At 50.0% G+C, this 20,729-nt stretch overlaps 1 protein-coding gene across 1 annotated transcript in view; it reads left to right on the top strand.

Moving 5' to 3' along the window:
* Positions 1 to 20,497, top strand: part of gars1 (glycyl-tRNA synthetase 1) — a 36,630-nt gene extending 16,133 nt beyond the window's left edge. The window contains exons 5-17 of the mRNA XM_033040909.1: positions 939 to 1,027; positions 1,685 to 1,761; positions 4,356 to 4,501; positions 4,633 to 4,782; positions 5,957 to 6,119; positions 8,019 to 8,183; positions 10,738 to 10,845; positions 11,915 to 12,060; positions 13,525 to 13,610; positions 15,408 to 15,517; positions 16,679 to 16,772; positions 18,368 to 18,558; positions 20,199 to 20,497. Of these exons, the coding sequence (XP_032896800.1) occupies positions 939 to 1,027; positions 1,685 to 1,761; positions 4,356 to 4,501; positions 4,633 to 4,782; positions 5,957 to 6,119; positions 8,019 to 8,183; positions 10,738 to 10,845; positions 11,915 to 12,060; positions 13,525 to 13,610; positions 15,408 to 15,517; positions 16,679 to 16,772; positions 18,368 to 18,558; positions 20,199 to 20,315 (1,642 nt within the window). The 3' untranslated portion in view covers positions 20,316 to 20,497. The remainder of the gene's footprint in view (positions 1 to 938; positions 1,028 to 1,684; positions 1,762 to 4,355; positions 4,502 to 4,632; positions 4,783 to 5,956; positions 6,120 to 8,018; positions 8,184 to 10,737; positions 10,846 to 11,914; positions 12,061 to 13,524; positions 13,611 to 15,407; positions 15,518 to 16,678; positions 16,773 to 18,367; positions 18,559 to 20,198) is intronic.
* The last annotated feature ends 232 nt before the right edge of the window (positions 20,498 to 20,729 follow it).

Here is a 20,729-nt window from a genome sequence, read left to right as displayed (position 1 = left end):
ATTAAAAATAGTCCAATGAGGTAGATGGTAGCTAAGGACCGCTGTCTAGTTGTTGATAGGATGGTTCAGTTGCCTGATAACAGCTGGGGAGAAACAGTCCTTGATTATACTGGTGGCCTTGGCCCTTCTTTAAAGTTAGCATGGCGGTGATATGGATGCCTAAGCTGATGACCATCTCTGCAGCAGCTCTGTTGGGTGTGTTCACCTCCCTGCTTTCTTAAATCAACAATCAATTTGTTCCTCTTGCTGACTAATTAAGGGCTAGTCAGCAAGTTAAGGGCTAACTGCTGTTCTGGCACAAGGTTCTTGATCTCTTTCCAGTAATCCTCTCACCATTGTTGATCCGGCCGACAGCTGTGGCATTATCGGCAAGGTTAAAGATGGAGTTGGTGCCATACCTAGCCGCACAGTCATTGGCGGACAGGGTTTGAGCACACAACCCTGAAGGGCACCAGTGTTGAGGGTCAGGGTGGAGAAAGTGTTATGACCAATTCTAACCGACTGACATCTGTCAGTCAGGAATTCTGGAAGCTAAATGAGGAGAGATTTTTAGGTCTGTGGGGAAAGAGCATGGGGTGGGACTGATTGGTCAGCTTTTGCATGGATTTGATGCAAGGGAAAGATACCGAGTGCAGAATATAGTGGGGTAGAGGTGAATCGGACGGTACCCTAGCTTATGGAAGGACTGTTCCGAAGCCTGATAACCGAGGGGAAGAAGCAGTTCATTGTTCACTCCGGCCACCAACTGCTGAATGAACTCGTATCCCAGGGATTGTTACACGGAGACTCTCCTTGGGTCACCCTGACAGTCATTTACCAATAACACTGGGTTGCCTTTAATCCATGACTGTGGAAGGATGAATGAGGAGGCTGAGGAACTCTTGACATTTTCCCTAATGTAAGACAGTGTGCTTGATTCTCGGTGCTTGGCGTTGCAGGACCTCTGGCCACGTGGACAAGTTTGCTGACTACATGGTGAAAGATCTGAAGAACGGGGAATGTTTCCGAGCCGACCACCTGCTCAAAGGTAATGCTTTGTGTAGAGCCTCTACTGAATCAGAATTAGGCTATTCCCATTTAACATTTTTGAATCAGGGGCCTTGTTCAGATTGATAAACAGGGTTTCAATTCAAAACTTTACCTATTGCATCAGTCTGAAGAAAGGTCCCGACCCAAAACGTCTCCTTTCCATTCCCTCCACAGATGCTATCTGACTCTCTGAATTCCTTCAGCACTTTGTGTTTTGCTCAAGATTCCAGCATCTGTAGTTATTGTATCTTCACCTATCACTTTCCAGGCTTTGTTTCACCCCTCGTCTCTTTTCCAACTTTCTCACCCCCACCAACTCCAATAAGTCTGAAAAGGGGCCCCAACCCGGAATGCCATCTCCCCATTCTCTCCACAGATGCTGACTGACCTGAGTTCCTCCAGCATTCAGCTACTTGAATGCCCAGTGTTCTAAAGGCTCTTATGAAGTGAATATGAATTTTTGACCTTTTGAAATTTTACAGAGAAATCTTAGAAAAGGCTCTGCAGATCAGGCAGCGTCTGTGGAAAGAGAGGCAGCTAAAGACTTGATGGTCACTTGCTTGGCCTGTTGGCCATAGGACAGAGCCGGTGCTGCAGTCAGGTGTGGGACTGGTTGTACAAGGTGGTGATCGCTCATTGTCTTCTGCTGTTGCAGCTCATTTGCAGAAATTGATGTCTGATAAGAAATGCTCAGTGGAGAGGAAAGCAGAGATGGAAGATGTCATCACCCAGGTAAGCAGCACCTTCACTTTGCTTTATTATTGTCATGTGTACCAGGAAAGAGTGAAAATCTGGTCAAATCATACTCTGCTTTATCTGACTACAACCAGGCTATGCACATGTACAACAGGTAGTGCAAAGAGAAACACAACCAGAGTGCAGAATATAGCAGAATACAGTGTTATAAAGACTGTGCCAAATCACCTCCTCCATAGGCAACAATGGACCATTGTGGGCTCCACCTTTCCTGGGTCATCGGTGCCGGCTCTGATTTTTTTCTGTACATTTCCATATCTCCAGTTTCCCCTCTCCCCTGACTCTCAGTCTGAAGAAGGGTCTTGACCCAAGATGTCAGCTATACCTTCTCTCAAGTGATGCTGCCTGACCAGCTGAGTTATTCCAGCATTTGGTGCCTATCTGCAATGAAGTAGGTTGGGAGTTCATGACTCCACCCTAACTTGTGGGAGGACCGTTCAGTAGTCTGATAACAGCAGGGGAGAAGCTGTTCCTGATTCTGGTCGTGCATGCTTTCAATCTTCTGTCCGAGAGGAGAAGAGGGAATAACCGGGGTGAAAATGGTCCTAGATTACGTTGGCAGTTTTTCTGAAGTGTAGATGGAGTCGCTGGGGGGAGCCTGGTTTGTGTGATGGACTGGGCTTGTCCACACCAGTTCACTTTGTTATAGTTTAGAGGTACATCACGCAAACGGACCCCAGCCCCCCGTCCATGTCGTCAACCCATTCACATCTCTGGACTCTGGACTCTGGTCCTGTCCACGGGCGGGGAAATGGAGGAGGACTGGCCAAATTTTTGTGCCTTCCACCACAGTGATGAATGCTGTGGTGGATGTTTGTGTTACATTTTGTGTGTTCTTTATTATTGTATCGCTGCTGACAACCCAATCCTTGCCGGGTCACTGTCCGTGCGGTCATCCGGTTGGTGCAGAGAGTAGCTTTGAATGTTTGTCTCTTCGTTGATTGTGTCCATTTCTTTTTTTAAAAGCTACTGTAATGCGCCCTTTAAATTGCCCCTCGGGGATGAATAAAGTGCTTGATTGATTGATTGATTGATTGATTGACATCAGTTCTATGTTATCTCACTATGTATTCTCCCATCGCATGACCATTTCACTGAGTGTTAACTGTGTGCCACTGCTGCCTTGACCATCCCGATTGTTAGATTGTATGAGATGCGTAGATAGAGTAGACAGTCGGAACCTTTTTCCCCAGCATGTAAAAATCAAATACTAATGGCATAGTTTTAAGGCGAAAGGGGCAAAGTTATACTCTTGTATATCAGCGAGACCAAGCGCAGGCTCGGCGATCGTTTCGCTGAACACCTCCGCTCAGTCCACCTAAACCAACCTGAACTCCCGGTTGCTCCCATTCCCACACTGACCTTCCTGTCCTGGGTCTCCTCCATTGTCAGAGTGAGGCCCAGCGCAAATTGGAGGAACAGCACCTCATATTTCGCTTGGGCAGTTTACACCCCAGCTGTATGAACATTGACTTCTCTAACTTCAGATAGCCCTTGCTTTTCCTCTCCATCTCCTACCGCTTCCCAGTTCTCCGACCAGTCTTACTGTCTCCGACTAGATTCTATCTCTGTCCCGCCCACTCCCCTGACATCAGTCTGACGAAGGGTTCTGACCCGAAACGTCACCCACTCCTTCTCCCCAGAGATGCTGCCTGTCCCACTGAGTTACTCCAGCATTTTGTGTCAATCTTTGTAGTATTTTATGTTTGTTTTAAACCCCATTCTGAGAGCATGGCCTTCCCAAATTGTCTGTGGACCCCTACTTTCTTTTCCCTCCCTTGACGTAGTTCAGGTTTTGTGCGGCATGGTGACGCAGCGGTAGATTTGCTGCCTCACAGCGCCAGAGACCTGGGTTCGATCCTGACTATGGGTGCTGTTTGTACGCGTTTTGTACATTTGTACAGTGCTGGAGTAACTCAGCGGGTCAGGCAGCATCTCTGGAGAAAAGGAATAGGTGACGTTTCAGGTCGGGCATCTCCTTCAGACTGATTTCAGTGGTTTGAACCTGACTACGGGTACTGTTTGAACGGAGCTAGTACGTCCTCCCTGTGACCCCGTAGGTTTTCTCCAGGTGTTCCGGTTTCCTCCCACACTCCAAAGACGTGCAAGTTTGTAGGTTAATTGGTTTTGTTAAAATGGTAAATTGTCCCTGGTGTGTGGAGCATAGTGCTAGTGTACAGGGTGGTCGCTGTTCGGCGAGGACTTGGTGGGCCGAAGGGCCTGTTTCCACGCTGTCTCTCTAAAGTCTAACAGAATGGCTCCTTCATTATCTGGGTGGGGATGGCTCCCATCTGAGGTCATGGTATGTATTCAAGAGAGAGTTAGATAGACTCGGGGCTAACGGAATCAAGGGATATGGGGAGAAAGCAGGAAGGAGGAACTGATTTTGGATGATCAGCCATGATCATGTTGAATGATGGTGCTGGCTCGAATGGGCTGAATGGCCTACTCCTGCACCTATTTTCTATGGTGACGATTGTGTGCAGAACCCTTGTTGCATTGACTTGAAAGCTGCTGACAGCTACTTGTTGCAGAGAAATGGTATGTTTGCATTTTACTTTTGCGATTAGATGGACAATTACAGCCAGCAAGAGTTAGCGGACCTGTTTGTGAATTACAACGTCAAGTCCCCAGTCACCGGGAACGACCTGTCCCCACCCATCTCCTTCAATCTGATGTTCCAGACATCCATCGGACCAGGGGGCAACATGCCAGGGTGAGATATATTACCAACCCAGCGCACTTGGGGAACTTCCGTACTGTGGAGGGCTTTCGAGAGCTTATGACGAACACCCAGCTCGGGTGTGGAGCTGATCTTAAACTCACCGTTTCCATTTATGTTTCCAGCTACCTCAGGCCTGAAACAGCTCAAGGGATTTTCCTCAACTTCAAACGGTTGCTGGAATTCAATCAGGGAAAGCTTCCCTTTGCCGCTGCCCAGATTGGCAACGCGTTCCGCAATGAGATCTCCCCGCGATCAGGCCTCATCCGCGTCAGGTAGGAAACTCGTGGCAAATTACTGACGTTGTTCTGCTTCTGGTATTGGTTTGTTATTGTCACCTGGGCACTGATTTGCGGCTTATCCAGTTAAATCAGTGGCGCTGTGGTAGAGTTGCAGCCTAACAGCACCAGAGACCTGGGTTTAATCCTGACTACGGGTTCTTACTATGCAGAGTTTGTATGTTCTCCCTGTGACCGTGTGGGGTTTCTCCAAGTGCTCTGGATTCTTCCCACAACTCCACAGACGTGCAGGTTTGTAGGTTAGTTGTTTTCTGAAAATTGTAGATTGTCCTCAGTGTGTTGAGTAGTGCTAGTGTATGATCTGGGGTGATCGCTGGTTGACTTAAACTCGGTGGGTTGAAGGGCTTGTTTCCACGCTATCTCTTGTCTAAATATATATTACCCATGAGTACAAACAAACCAGAATATGGTGCTACACTGTTATAAAGTAACAGTTCCAGAGAAAGTGCAGATAAAAAGAAAGTGCATGGTCCACAGTCGGGTAGATTGGAAGATCAGGACCGCAATGAAGTTTTGAATTTGGGACCACAACCTAGCTAATGGAAGGATCGTTCAGGAGTCTGATAACAGAGGGGGAGAAACTTTTACTGGATCTGGTGGTGTACAGTTTCAAGCTTTTGTATCGTGTGCCCGATGGGAGAGGAGGGAATGACTGGTGGTTAAGTGGCTTTCCCCGAGGCAGCGTGAAGTGTAGATGGAGTTGTTGGTGGGGAGTGTAGTCTGTGTGATGGACTGGGCTACATCCACAACTGTGCGATTTCTTACTGTCGTGGGCAGAGCCGTTCCCAACACAAGCTGTGATGCAACTTCACAGGATGCTCTCTGCAGTGCATCTGTCAATGTTTGTAAGAGTCGTAGGTGACATGCCGAACTTTCTTAGTCTTGTGATGCAGTGGAGATGTTGGTGTGCTTTCTTGGTGACCTTCAATGTGATGGACCAGGGCAGCTTGTTGTCCTTTGCCCTATTGTCCCCTTCAGTGGTCTCTCTTACCCACCCTGCCTCTTTCTGCCCTGCATGGCCGCTGTTGGTTATTTCTGTGTTTAGTCGGGTAGTTGGTTCTGCAATGGACTGTCCCAGACTTGGCGATGTGGGCACAGTGTGGGCGCGGGCATTTCCCAGTGGCATTCTCAGCTCCCTCTCACTGTCCAGGGAGTTCACCATGGCAGAGATCGAGCACTTTGTGGATCCCAGTGAGAAGAACCACCCCAAGTTCTCCAACGTGGCCGACCTCGAGATAATGCTGTACTCGGGCCAAGCCCAGACCAGCGGGCAGTCGGCACGGAAGATGCGGCTCGGAGACGCCGTGGAACAGGTGAGCTGTGTGTGTGTGTGTGTGTGTGTGTGTCTGTGGAATTACACAACAGCCCACTATCATCTGGTGTGCTATGATCTGTCTTGTGGTGCTCTTGATTTTTGCCAACTACACCCCTCTGCTACACTTCCCCTTCTTTTCTCTCTCCCTCCCTCTCCTTTCTCCCTCTCCCCCCCTTCTTTCTCCCCTCTCTCTCCTTATCCCCTTTTCCCCTCTTTCCCCTCTCCCTCTTTCCCCTCTCCCTTTTTCACCCCTCTCCATCTCCCCTTCCCTCTCCCTTCAATCATAGTGTTGCAGATAGATAAACAGTTTGAGATTCGGGGAAAAGATGTATTTGGTACAGCTTTTACATTCTCAGGTGACAAGATTGCACAGAAATGTGATTAACAGTAAAACTGGGTCTTGATTACAGAACAGGGTTTAATTAGGTAACAAACTAGGTCTTGATTACAGAATATAATGATTATCCGCAAGTCTCAGTTGACAGTAGATCCAATTTTCTGATGGGTGCACGCTGTAACATAATCAAAGAAAGTTCTTAAAACTCGGGTGTAGTCACTGCTGTATTCCATGTCTCTACTTTCAAAGGTTCAAAGGTCTTTTATTGTCATCTGTACCAATTAAAGTACAGTGAAACTCCATTTACCGTGCAGCCAAACTAAAAAAAGCAACAAGACACAACTACATAAAAGTTAACATAAACATCCACCACTGCGGATTCCCCACATTCCTCACTGTGATGGAAGGCAATAAAGTCTAATCTTCTTCCCTCCTTTTCTCCCGCGGTCGGGGCAGTCCAACCATCCGCAGTCGGGGCGATCGTAGCCCCCACGTTGGGGAGATCGAAGATCCCACGATCGGGGCGGTCGAAGCTCCTGCGGCTTGGAGCTCCTGAAGTCGGTCTCTAACCAGCGACCGTGAGCTCCATGATGTTAAAGTCCGCAGGCTCCCGCGGTTGCAGCTCCCAAAGTCGATCTGCAGATCTAACAACTTCACGATGTGAGGCCGCAGTGCGGACGGAGAACCGCTTTGAGGCTTTGTCTGCAGTGCCCTATCACCACATTAGCGTAACCCCTATTTACTAGTTATTAGTCCTTGCTATTCTTTTCCCTACAACACATGTTTCAAAGAAAAAGTGCAGAAGAATACAATCAAGCTGTCCTCAGTGCACAGATCAAAAATAAAGGGCGCACCATTTACTGCAAGATAAAGTCTGATTAAAGATAGTTCAAAGGTCTCCAGTGAAGTAAATTAAAGGTTCAAAGTTGCTTTACTTGTCCCATGTGCGACTGCACAGTGGAATTATTTTTGCATTCTTGCACATGTGGGCACTGCCATGTCTTGGCGCCATTTCCAAAGTTTGTTCCACCCGCTCGCTCGATCTACTGGAGCTGCTCCCGTTCCAGGCGAGCTCCAGGCTCCTGCAGGGCCGTCTGTCGCACCACAAGACAGATCATTGCACACCAGATGATAGTGGGCTGTTGTGTAATTCCTCAGCCCATGATCCGACGTCCCTCTCCTCGTCCGGCCAATGTTGTGTCCAGGGGGCGCCTCCTGCAGCCGACTTTGAAGGTGCTGGAGGCTTTACCCTGGTTCACCCTCCTACCGCCTTTGCTCCTCACACCCGTCTCTCCAGCGGCGTCCGCCGAGCCTTTGGGTCCCCAGGCTAGGTTCCCCGTTCTGCGGTCCGCTGGGTCACTCGGGCCGGATTTTCCGTTCCGCGGTGTGCTGGGCCCCCCCGGGTGGGTTTCCTGGTCCTCGGTGTGCCGAGCCTTCAGGCCGGGTCCTCTGGCAGGATTCCGGTTAAGGGCGGTGACAAGTGGGGAAGGTCAGGACTGCGCTCCAGCTGGTGAGGGGACAGCTCAGCTGCCCGATTTACAGCCCCATCTTCCATTGCAGGGGATCATCGATAACTCTGTGCTGGGCTACTTCATCGGAAGGATCTACCTGTTCCTGGTCAAGGTGGGCGTGTCGCCCAGCAAGCTGCGCTTCCGGCAGCACATGGAGAACGAGATGGCCCACTACGCCTGCGACTGCTGGGATGCCGAGGCCAAGACCTCCTATGTAAGTGTGCTCCCGCCGGACCAGAGCGCAGGCAGCTCCCGCCTCCACAAACCCTTCACCACAAACTTAGTGTGGAGATACAGCGTAGACACCGGCCCTTCAGCCCACCGAGTCCACCAATCACCCCGTTCACACTAGTTCTATATTTTCCCAGTCTTGCATCCACTCCTTACACACTAGGGACAATTTGCAGAAGCCAATTAACCTACAAACCCCCACATCTTTGGAGTGTGGGAGAAAACCAGAGCACCTGGAGGAGACCCATACAGGTCACGGGGAGAAGGTGCAAACTCCGTACAGACAGCACCCGTAGTCAGGATTGAACCCGTGTCTCTGGCGCTGTGAGGCAGCAACTCTACCGCTGCACCACTGCACCGTCCCGTGCACATCCCTGTGTTTGTGGTAACTGGTTTGTTTCATCACTGCAATCTTCTGCCCCCGAAGTGTGTAGTCAGTCGAACAGCCCTTTACCCTCTCCTCTGATCACGAATCAGCTTCTTAAGTAGGGTGGCATCAGGGGTGAAAGCATTGCTTCCTTAGTGTAGTTTAGAGATATAGCCCCAACGGGTCCGCGCCGACCAGCGATCCCCACACACAAACACTATCCTACACACACTAAGGACAATTTTTACATTTACCAAGCCAATTAACCTACAAACCTGTACGTCTTTGGAGTGTGGGAGGAAACTGAAGATCCCGGAGAAAACCCACGCGGGTCACGGGGAGAACGTACAAACTCTGCACAGACAGCGCCCATGCACGTGCAACAAGAAGAGAGTATTAAAGCAGATTTGGTTGCAGCTCAAGCATCTATAGCTCTGCAAGTTGATGGCGTTCTTGTGCACATTGTCTATCCTGCTCACAGTGGGTGCCCAATCAGGATTGTTGACATTCCATGCTGCAGGCTTGTCTGTTATTAGATGATAAATAAATAAATAAATAAATAAGTAGTTTGGGTGATTGTGCAGGCTTTAAACAAGAAACATTGAGAAATATATTTTGGCAAATAATAAAATGTCCTGCTTTTGTCCAACTAACAGCTGACAGCTTGCATCTCAGTAAAATTTATTTCAAAACGCATTGATAGTTTATGATTATTTAAATGGTAAATGGAGCTTCAGAAGCGTTTTCATTTTGCATGTTAAAACCCGCCTGTGAACCATGGGCGATTTTGCAATTTTACTGACGGATTTTTAACTTTTAATACTTTTCATATAACAAATGAATAAAGATAAAAAGTCAATAATGCCACTTTTGATGAAATGCAGCGAGCAAACGCGATAATTCCCGATATTTTGGATCTTTAAATCTCCACGGCAAATGTCTGCTAGCACTTCCGCTGTATTTACACCTTCAGCTCCCTCTTGAATTTACCTTAGTTTCTATCTTTTTTTTGGACTGTAAATTTAGGTAGCTGTACCTCACGGTCACCCCGACTGGTACAATAAATTGCAGCTCAAAAACGGGCCGTTTTCGATGTTTTTAACGGGTGTGAAAGTGCGTGTTTTCCCATTTACTAACATGTACCGGAAGTGACGCATGTACTCCAGTTAAAATTTTCGGTCACGTGGGTGCGGATCTACGCTCCAGTGACCTTTCGTGAAATCACCTTATAGGAGAGATGTCAAGCTGGAAAGGGTACTGGGAAGATTTACAAGGATGTTGCCAGGACTAGAGGATCTGAGCTATAGAGAGCGGTTGAGTAGGCTGGGAGTCTATTCCTTGCAGCGCAGGAGGATGTAGGGTGATCTAATAGAGGTATCACTCGAAAATGAAAATAGAGGGTTTGAGTTACAAGGTTGTGTTTTATTTTTTTTCTCGATAGTGCAGGAGGTTGAGGGGAACCTTATTGAGGTTTATAAAATCCGGAGGGTCATAAACAAGGGGTTTCTTTCCTCAGGAAAGGGCTGTATAAAACTAGCGGGCATAGGTTTAAGTGGGGGAGAATGATTTAACAGGAGCCTAAGGGCATGAGCTATGGGGAGAGGTTAGGTAGGTTAGGACTTTATTCTTTAGAGTGCAGGAGATTGAGGGGTGATCTTATAGAGGTGTGGTCGTTGTGGCTATCCCTCGAGGTCGAGGATGATGGTCCACTTTCAGTTGTTTTTACGTTCTGTTGCTTTTATGGTGTACAACTTCATGCAAGGAATAGACAGGGTAAATGTACAGAGTCTTTTACCCAGAGAAAGGTAATTACGAACCAGAGGACGTAGGTTTAAGGACGTTAGTTTGAGAAAGATTTAATAGGAAGCCGAGGGGTAACTTTTTCACGCAGAGGATGGTGGGTATAGGGAATGAGCTGCCAGAGGAGATAGCTGAGGCTGCTACTAGAAAAGCATTTAAAACATATTTGCATGGATACATAGATAGGAAATGAAAGTTAGATGGATACGGGCCAAAAGCGGGCAAATGAGGCATCTTGGTGGGCATGGTCGAGTTGTGCGACGACTATAATCCGTGGGTATTGCTGCCCTGCGGAGGATAGTGTGTGGCTATTTGCCTGGGTGAATAACTCTCCTCTCCTGCGGTCTCACTCTGTCTTCTCTCCCCGCAGGGCTGGATCGAAATAGTTGGCTGTGCTGATCGATCGTGCTACGACTTGGCCTGTCATTCCCGAGCGACCAAGGTGCCTCTAGTGGCAGAGAAGCTTCTGAAGGAACCCATATCCTTATCAGTGTGGAGCCTGAGCTGGGAGTAATCACTGAATACAGGCACCCCCTTCTTGATCAATACCCACAGATTGGGAGCAGGAGTAGGCCATTCGACCCATCGAGCCGAGAGGTGGCAATATGGAACGAACTGCCAGAGGAGGTAGTTGAGGCAGGGACTATGACAGCATTTAAACGCCATTTGGGCAGGTACATGGATAGGAAAGGTTTAGGGATATGGGCCAAAGATGAGCATAGACGAGGCATCTTTGTCAGCGTGACTAGACTGTACTAAATGTTATTCTCTTCATCCTGTATCTGTACCCTGTGGATGGCTCGATTGTAATCATGTATAGTCTTTCCACTGACTGGTTAGCACGTAACATAAAGCTTTTCACTGTTGTCTCACATGATAATAAACTAAACTAAACTAGCGTAGATGGGGCATCTTTGTCAGCTTGGACAAGTGGCCTGTGTCTGTGCTCTGTAGTTCTGTCACCTGTCCATGTTCACCAGAGATGCTGCCTAACCTGCCGAGTTACTCCAGCACTTTGTGTCTTTTTTTTTTTACCCCTGAGAGACAAAAGGGGTCTGACTTTAAAATATAATCTTAGACAGAGCACCTTTTTTCCCACCTCTTTTTCACCACCCCCCCCCCCCCCCCCCCCCCCTCAAATCCCTTGGGGTGTCAGCCAAACATGTTGGGGAGCAGAGAATCGCCTGTAGTTTTGCGGTTTAAAAGAACGATGTGGTGTCCTTGAGGCATTCAGTATTGAGGGGATTAGATACTGAGTGACTGTCCTGCACTGTACTTTCAGGAAGCAGATACCATAGTAGTGTTGAAGATGTTTTTGAATATGGATATGGTGAATGGAGGGGTAAATCAGTGCAACAGCAGAATGGTACAATCTGGAATAATGTATAGAAAGGTACGACTGTAATACCAGTAACGGGATTATTGAATGACCGCGTCAAGCCCCCTTTAGGATGTCGTGTGTTTGTACGAGGGCGAGATGCCTCGCAGGCTGCGGGAGCAGAGTACCTTTGGATATATTGCTGCGATTTCCCTTAACGTTAGTACACAAAACTGTCAGCGTTGTGCAGTTTGAGCCCAACAAGAGCGCCATTGGCAAGGAGTTCAAGAAGGAGGCCAAGAAGGTGATGGAGTACCTGAGCGTATGTGACGCGTGCTACATCACAGAGGTGGAGACGGAGCTGAATGAGAAGGGGTGGGTATCTGTAATCTCCCAGCTCCACCACAACTCAGAACCACACAAGAGTTTCATTGTCAGATGTCCCAAAATCTTCACCTCAACTCAGCCTCTCGCCCAGTGGGACGCGCCGCAACACCTAGCCTTGCTTTCATTTGCTAATCAACTCATTTGGATGTCCTCACTCACTGCTCACACTGCCGCCCCTCTGCCAACCTTTGCGTTAATTGTCTAAGGCTGCCCATGGGCGGCATTTTTTAAACTACCCGCACTAGGATCCCCTTCCTCCAGCTGATCCACTCACCCGCTGCTCAGACTGCCGCTCCCCGTTAACTGAAGGGGGACCCTGATGGGCAGAATGGCCTAATTCTGCCGTCGCTTAGGAACTTATGAATACAATACAATACAATACAATTTTATTTGTCATTTGAACCTCGTTGAGGTCCAAATGAAATGTTGTTTCTGCAGTCATACATACAAGAAAAAGACCCAAGACACAACACAATTTACACAGACATCCATCACAGCTCATCTCTCCCCTGCACTCCCCATTCCCCATCCGATGTCAGAGTCAAAGCCCCCGGCGGGCGATGGTAATTGTCCCGCAGCCATTAACGCCGCGCCGGGTGGTGCAAGGCCACGCTCCGGGTCTTGTTGTTGGAGCCCCCGGCGGGCGCTAGCAAAGTCCCGCAGCCATTCCAAGCCGCGCGGGGCGGTGATGTAAGGCCCCGCTCCAGGTAATCTTCAACCCCGCAACTCGGGCGGGAGAAGTCGCCGTTGCGGAAGCCCCGAAAAGCGGTCTCCCAGCAGGGACCCGCGGGCTCCCGGTATTACTGTCTACCAGACCTGCGGTTAGAGCCTCCGAATCTCCGGGGGTCGGGTCACAGCAGCGCACCACCACAACTCCACCCGCTCCGGTCTCGGCCAGCTTCGTGATGGTACGCAAGTCCGCAGCTCCGCGACTGGAGCCCTAGGTCATTCCTGCTGGAGGCCGCTCCACGTTGCTCAGCCCCAACGACAACGGAGACCCGACAAAGAAAAGGTCGGGTCTCCCGTGCAGGGGAAAGATTTTAAAGTTTTCGCCCCCCAACCCCGCCCCCCACACACATACCCCGTCAAAACAAATAAAATAAAAACTACATTGAAACGAGACAGAAAATAATAAAAAGACAGACGGACTGCAGAGGCTGCTGCGACGTGAGGTGCATGGAATGGAGGGATGTGGATAACGTGCAAGCAGATAAGAGTTGGTTTTGGCATTATGTTCAGCACAGACATTGTGGGCTGAAGGGCCTGTTCCTGTGCCGTACAGTTCTGAGTTCTCTGGAAACAGGTAAGGTGTGCGCTGGGTTCTCCCTCCCTCCAGGTTCAAGGTCACTGGACAGGCCAGGGAGATTTCACCGCCAGTTGGTTGTTTCAAATTTCTTGCCACCTTCCGAGACTGATCTTGTTTTATACCGCTTTCTACCCCACCCCATCCAGGAAGTTCACTTTTGAATCCGACGGAAAGAAGTTCACCCTGACCAAGAACATGGTTGGAGTGAAAAGGTTTCAGAAGACCCTGCATGGTGAGTGGATCCTCTGAGCCTGCAGTGTGTTTATTTACAGATGATTCCCCATGAGCTGAACCTTTGTTCCCACCTCCAGAAGCTGGTGACCAACTTGTGTGGACATTGAATAACAAGTGTGTGCTGTACACCCACTGCCACACAGTGCTACTGCATGGTTCAGCTCCAATGACCTTCCCTTTGCTATAGGACCGAGGTCTCCCAACTATGGCCCGTGGGCCACATGCGGCCCGCCACGAGATTGTATCCGGCCCACAGCAAGCTCTGAGCTCCGGGTCTTAAGGTCTGGCAACTCAGAGAATTTGTATCGTGTTTACAGCATTTGCTCTCCACACAACAGATTTGTTTCCTTTGGAACGGATCTTTGTAAGAATGGGTTCAAACCGAATTCCCGGTTCCAGGTGGGAGCCCGTTATGCTCAGGCTCTGTCTCTCTCCCTGCAGAATACCTAGATCGTTCCTTGTTTCAGTCGCCACCAGACCCTTCCCTCACCTCTCTCTCAAGTACATCATGTCTGTATCGGTGCTGCTTCCTGCTCTCGTTCATTGCTTTAACGTTTCATCTCCCTCACTGCCAGTTTCCAACCAGCTCCCACTTTCCTCTGCTCGAGCCCCGACTCTTCCCTTTGCTTTCTCGCCGTCTCTATTTCCGATTCAGAGAAAACGCGAGTGACCAAAAGTCTATTCCAAGCCTGCGGACGCCATCGGCTACCTTATCTATCCACTACCCCTGTTTGTGCATCGGAACTGAAATATCCTCTCCAAGATCGAGTCCTTACAGCAAAACTGACATTTCTTTATTTTTTCCGACGGCCCGCAAAAATGTGCCAAATATATAATATGGTCCTCATGCTGAAAAGTTTGGAGGCCCCTGCTATAGGACATGATGCTGGTTGTAGCCTTGCCTTTCGTGCCTGGGTAAACACAGCATGCGGGTGGTTCAGACACTGGGCAAAGCTCCGGGCGGCACAGTGGCGCAGCGGTAGAGTTGCTGCCTTACAGCGAATGCAGCACCAGAGACCCGGGTTCCATCACGACCATTGGTGCTGTCTGTACGGAGTTTGTATTTTCTCCCTGTGACCGTGTGGGTTTTCTCCGAGATCTTTGTTTTCCTCCCATTCTCCAAAGGTGTACAGGTTTGTAGGTTAATTGGCTTAGTATAAATGTCCATTGGCCCTAGTGTGTGTAGGATAGTGTTAGTGTGCAGGGATCACTGGTCGATCCTCCGAGTGTGTCACAGGCACAATGTGGTCCTCACACTCACTAAGTTAACGGTGCTCTGAGTATAGAAACAAGGAGCTGCATGTCCTGGTTAATGCACAAAAGGACACGCAGTGCTGCAGTATCGCAGCAGGTCAGGCAACATTGCTGGAGAACATGCATCAGTGGCATTTTGGGTCAAGGCCCTTCTTCAGAGTCTGAATCTGAAACATCACCTATCCATGTCCTCCAGAGGTGCTGCCTGACTCGCTGAGTTACTCCAGCTCTGTGCTTTTCAATGAAATTCTTAATTGCTGCAGCACAGACCACTAAACATGGCGCTCAATAGCTAATTAACAACTGAAAGTTCAATAAATAAAAAAAGAGCAGGGGTGGAAGGGATTCGGTGAGAAGGCAGGAACAGGATACTGAATGGGGATGATCACAGTGAATGGTGCAGTAGGAAGGAGCTGAGAGTGTGTCCAGGGCGGTGTGGGTCTCTGGCTACTGTTGGTGGGCAGGGCAGGTCTAGCTTGCCCCCTGCAGCCCAGTGCTTCGCTCCCCTCACTAATGCTGCCTTCTCTTGGTGCCATTCCAGTTGAGGAGATCACCCCCAGTGTGATCGAGCCGTCCTTCGGCATCGGGAGGATCATGTACACCGTGTTCGAGCACACGTTCAACGTGCGGACTGGCGACGAGCAGAGAACGGTGAGAGGGGGGCGTGGGTGGGACAGACACTCGAGGGTGGGGGAGGGTTGCTCAGGAGAGGTGGGTGGTTGCGGTGGGGGTTGGTGGGACAGACACTGTGGGTGGGGAGGTGTTGCCCAGGGGAGAGGGGTGTGGGGGCGGGGGGGGGGGTCAGTGACGGGGCAGTCCAGTGCATTGCAGGAAAGCAGTGCCGGCTGTCGTTGACTATGTGGGTCAAGGAGTGATCTGATGTGGGATCAGAGCCGAGGGTTTGGTGGGCACTGGCCATCCTCCCGGTATTGCTTCAGCGATGAATGAGGAATGAAAGGAACCTGTGCTGGAAGGCCCATGGGAATAATGATGGGAGTTTCTGGTATAAAACAGTCACCAATAATTTGTCCTGAAGCAGCCACGTTGATGCTACGGCTGAGAAAGAACGCTGACGTCTCTACTTCCTTACGAGGCATGACCAATTTCCTCAGTCTCCGCAGCCTGTAGTAGCGTTGGCGGACGCATCAATGTGTTTGGTCCACGGCAGATTGCTGGTAGTGCTAAAGGGCCTGTCCCACTTGGGCGACCTAATCCGCGAGTTCTGGCGAGTTTGCCCTCGACTGATACTCACAGCATGGTCGACACAAGGTCCTAGGAGGTCTTCATGACTCTCCTTCATGCTCAAGAGTGGTCTCCGTGCACTCGAGGCCTCAACTAGGTCGCGGCGTTTTTTTCAACATGTTAAAAAAGGCCGCAACTAAAATAAGGTCGCCATGGAAAAAATCAATACTTTTTTTACTTGTAGGTTTAGTCGTAGTAGGTTGGCATGTTAGTCGTAGGTAATCGAGGGTAGTCAAAGGTAGTTGTAGATAGTCTTCAACATAGTCGAAGGAAGATTGAAGGAGGTCGTCTTCACTCTCCACTATTCGGTGTCCAATTTTCCCGAAGCTAGTCTTCAACATAGTCGAAGGAGGTCTTCAACATGTCATTTTTTCAAACTCTCCTAAACTCGCCAATTAGGTCGCCCAAGTAGGACAGCCCCTTAATGCCCAGGAACTGAAGCAGGCTGCCAGATTGAGAATATACGGGGTTGTGCGGGAGGGGGGCTGTGATTATGTTGACCTGCTGTTATTGCTCCTGTCTGCACGGTGCTGAGCCTCTCACTGTAACAGCCTCCGTTTCCCTCCACAGTACTTCAGCTTCCCGGCGCCTGTGGCCCCCTACAAGTGCTCCGTGCTGCCGCTCAGCCAGAACCAGGAATTTGCTCCCTTCGTCAAGGAGCTGGGTGAGTAGCCAACCACTGATACGCAACATAGGGTGTTATTCTCATCTTCCAACCTACCGCGTTGCTGCCTTGGCACTTTTTAAAAACCTACTGTAAAGCTGTACACTACATATTGCACTGGTATTTTCTCTTTGCATTACCTGCACTTGTGTGTGACTTGATTGTACTCATCTATGTTATGGTTTTAATGGATACAAAGTCATAGAGTGATACAGGTGTGGAGACAGGCCCTTCGGCCCAACATGCCCCAGCTACACTGGTCCCACCTGCCTGCGTTTAGTCCATTTCCCACCAAACCTGTCCTATCCATCTACTTGTCTAACTGTACCTTAATAGGAATAATAGGAATCTGAGGGTTTAACTTTTTCACGCAAAGGGTGGGGTGGTGTAAGGAACGAGCTGCCAGAGGTGGTAGTTGTGGTCGGTGGTATCACAACGTTTAAGAGACATTTGGACAGGTACATGGATAGGATAGGTTTAGTGGGATACTAGACTAAGTGGGGCCCTTTGGGTCCCAGTCACACGGGAGGCCTGGTCCCCCAATGCAACCCATGCCCCAACGCAATATTCCACCACTCACCCGTTCCTCCAACGCAATATTCCACTGCTCACCCATAGCTCCTAACTGCGCAGGCGCGGCTCATTTCCCCTCATCCCTGAGCACCCTTGTGGGAGGGGAGGGGGGAGGGAAGTGGGGTGTGTGGCGGGGGGGGTGGGGGGGGGGGGAAGGAGGGTGTGTGTTGGGGGGGGGGGGGGTGTGGTGGGGGGGATGGGTGTGGGCAGGGGGGTTGTGGGGGGAGGATTTGTGTGGGGGAGGGAGGTCTGTGGGCAGGTGGGGAGTTGTGGGGGAGGAGGGGTGTGGGCGGGGGGGAGGGGGGGAAATGAGCTCGGAGAAAAGACGGGGGAAGAGCCATGGGGGAGAGGGTGGTATCACGGGAGGGGGGGGCAGGAGCCAGCGAGGGGGACCAGAGGGGTAGGGGCTGGAGCTGGCAGTACGATGTGGACTCACAGCGGGCGCTAGTCGTTCTCCTCCGCCGGGATCAGAATCTCCACTTTCCGTTTGGCAACATCTCTGACTCCGGCCTGGGCTAGGTCAGGTCTCCGACGTGGGGCTGGTTTGGGTCGCTTCGGGTCCGGCTGGCCATCCTCTGCTCCAGTAAAGGCGCGATGGTGGAGGAAGGGGCGGACCATGGGAGTGACAGGAGAAGAGACTAATCCGCGCGGCGCTGACTGGCAGGAGAGGAGATCGATCTGTGCACGCGCGTTTTTAAAGATTTTTAAACCTCACTGACTTTTACAACATTCAACCGATCTGAACGAAACTTGTTGCACTCGCAACATAGGAGAACGGTGAGTGAACTCGCGAAAAATCGTATCATTTTTGCACAAATAGAAAGATCGCGCAAACCGGAAGATAACAAGATCAGAGTTTTAGTCATGTATAGATAGATGGGCCAAACGCAGGAAGGTGGGACTAGTTTAGATGGGGCATGTTGGTTGGTGTGGGCAAGTTGGGCTGATAGGACTGTTTCCATGCTGTATGACGTGTCAATAATAAACCTGTGCTAACGGTGCTCCCTCTGCCACTCTCCCAGCCGAGGCACTGAACAGACATGGGGTGTCCCACAAGGTGGACGACTCGTCGGGCTCCATTGGCAGACGCTATGCCCGGACGGACGAGATCGGCGTGGCGTTCGGCATAACCATCGACTTTGACACGGTCAACAAGGTGCCGCACACGGCCACGCTGAGGGAGAGGGATTCCATGCGGCAGATCCGGGCCGAGGTAGGCAGGGGAGGGGGAGGTCTCACCTGTCGCTGTGTGTGGACATTTTTTAGAATTTTGTAAGATCTTATAGAAACTTACAACATTCTTAAGGGTTTGGACAGGCTAGATGCAGGAAGATTGTTCCCCATGTTGAGGAAGTCCAGAACAAGGGGTCACAGTTTAAGGATAAAGGGGGAAATCTTTTAGGACCGAGATGAGAAAAACATTTTTCACACAGAGAGTGGTGAATCTGTGGAATTCTCTGCCACAGAATGTAGTTGAGGCCAGTTCATTGGCTATATTTAAGAGGGAGTTAGATGTGGTTAAAGGGATCAGGGGGTATGGAGAGAAGGTAGGTACAGGATACTGAGTTGGATGATCAGCCATGATCATATTGAATGGCGGTGCAGGCTCGAAGGGCCGAATGGCCTACTCCTGCACCTATTTTCTATATTTCTATGTGTGGCCCCAACATCAGTGTGGCAGCAAGGGCTACACTGTGTAAATGCTGGTTTACACCACAGACAGACAGACAGACATACAAACATGCAGCAACTCAGCAGGACAGGCAGCATCTCTGGAGACAAGGAATAGGGGACGTTTCGGGTCAAGACCCTCCTTCAGACCCTTGTTCTCAAGAAGGGTCATGACCTGAATCATCACCTATTCCTTTTCTCCAGGACGACACTGACAGGAGCTGGTGTGTACCCATCACAGGCCGGGTACGGCTGTAGTGCCTGTACACCACCTGGTGCCTGACGCCACAACAACACGAGCAACACATTACACCTGCTAATGCTGGCTTAGGGCAAAAACACAAAGTGCTGGAGTAACTCAGCAGAGTAGATAGGGTGGTTAAAAAGACTTTTGGCATATTGGCTTTCATCAGTCAGGATAATGAGTACCGAAGTTGGGATGTTATGTTACAGTTGCTTAACTGTTTTACATTGGTGAGGCCGCACTAGGGGTGTTGTGTTCAGTTTTGGCTACCCTGGTACCGGAAGGATGTTGTTAAGTTGGAAAGAGTGCAGTGAAGCTTTTTGAGGATGTTGCCAGGACACGAGGGCCTGAGCTACAGGGAGAGGGTGGGCAGGCTTAGACTTTACTCCATGGAGTGCAGGAGGATGAGGGGGTATTTTATAGCGATGTATAAAATCATGAGGGGAATAGATCAGGTGAATGCACAGAGTCCTTTCCCCAGAGTAAGGGGAATCAAAAGCCAGAGGACATAGCATTAAGGTGAGAGGGGTAAGATTTCATAGTGACCTGAGGGGGCAACATTTTCATACAGAGGATGGTGGGTATTTGGAATGAGTTGCCTGAAGAGGTAGTTGAGGCAGGTACTATAAAATTCAAAAGACACTTGGACAGGTACATAGATAGTACAGGTTTAGAGTAATATGGACTTAACTCTGGCAGTTGGGAGTAGTTGCAACGGGGCATGTTGGTCGGCATGGGCAAGTTGGGCCGAAGGGCCTGTGTTGATTCAGTGCTACCCTGTCCATGTTTCCATGTTGTCCAGCTCTGTCACTCTATCTGCAGAAGGGTGTTGCTCAACACCTCACACCCATGTCTGTAGCCTATCACACAGACCGGCCATTTGGCTGCGGGCCATTCATTGTCCGTGCTCAGAACAAACCCTTTATTGTTGTCCACAGATTTCACAGCTGCCGCAAGTTGTCCGGGATTTGTCCAACGGTTCCGTGACCTGGGCTGACATTGAGGCCAACTACCCATTGTTCGAAGGGCAGGAGACCAGCAAGAAGGAGAATTAAACAGCGGCCCCCCCCGCCCGCACCCCTCCCGTCCCGTCCCGGAGCCATGTCAGTTGCGTGGGGCAGTGTCGTTCGGTGAGGAGTGGCCGCAGAGTGGTACCGAGACGATGACCATTCCACCCAGTGAATGTCAGCCCACCTGTCAATGGTGTTCCCAGCAATAAAGTCTGAGTGGGAAACCACCTCTTGTGCTTTCTGATCTCCAGCCCGGGGCTTTCATCAAAGAACCAATGGGTGAGGTATTGTGTTGCTGCGCTACAAACACGGGGTGGCTTGTCTGTCTTAAACCATGCTCTTGACCGGGCACCACTCCTCACCCAATGATGGGCAAGAGCTGTTCCATGCCAATGGGGCAGCCTGGGCACCGGTCAATGCCAATGGGGCACTGGTCAATGCCAATGGGGCACCGGTCTA

Source organism: Amblyraja radiata, chromosome 2 (assembly GCF_010909765.2).
Source record: "Amblyraja radiata isolate CabotCenter1 chromosome 2, sAmbRad1.1.pri, whole genome shotgun sequence".
Taxonomy (NCBI): Eukaryota; Metazoa; Chordata; class Chondrichthyes; order Rajiformes; family Rajidae; genus Amblyraja; species Amblyraja radiata.
This window is presented reverse-complemented; position numbering and strand designations above follow the sequence as displayed.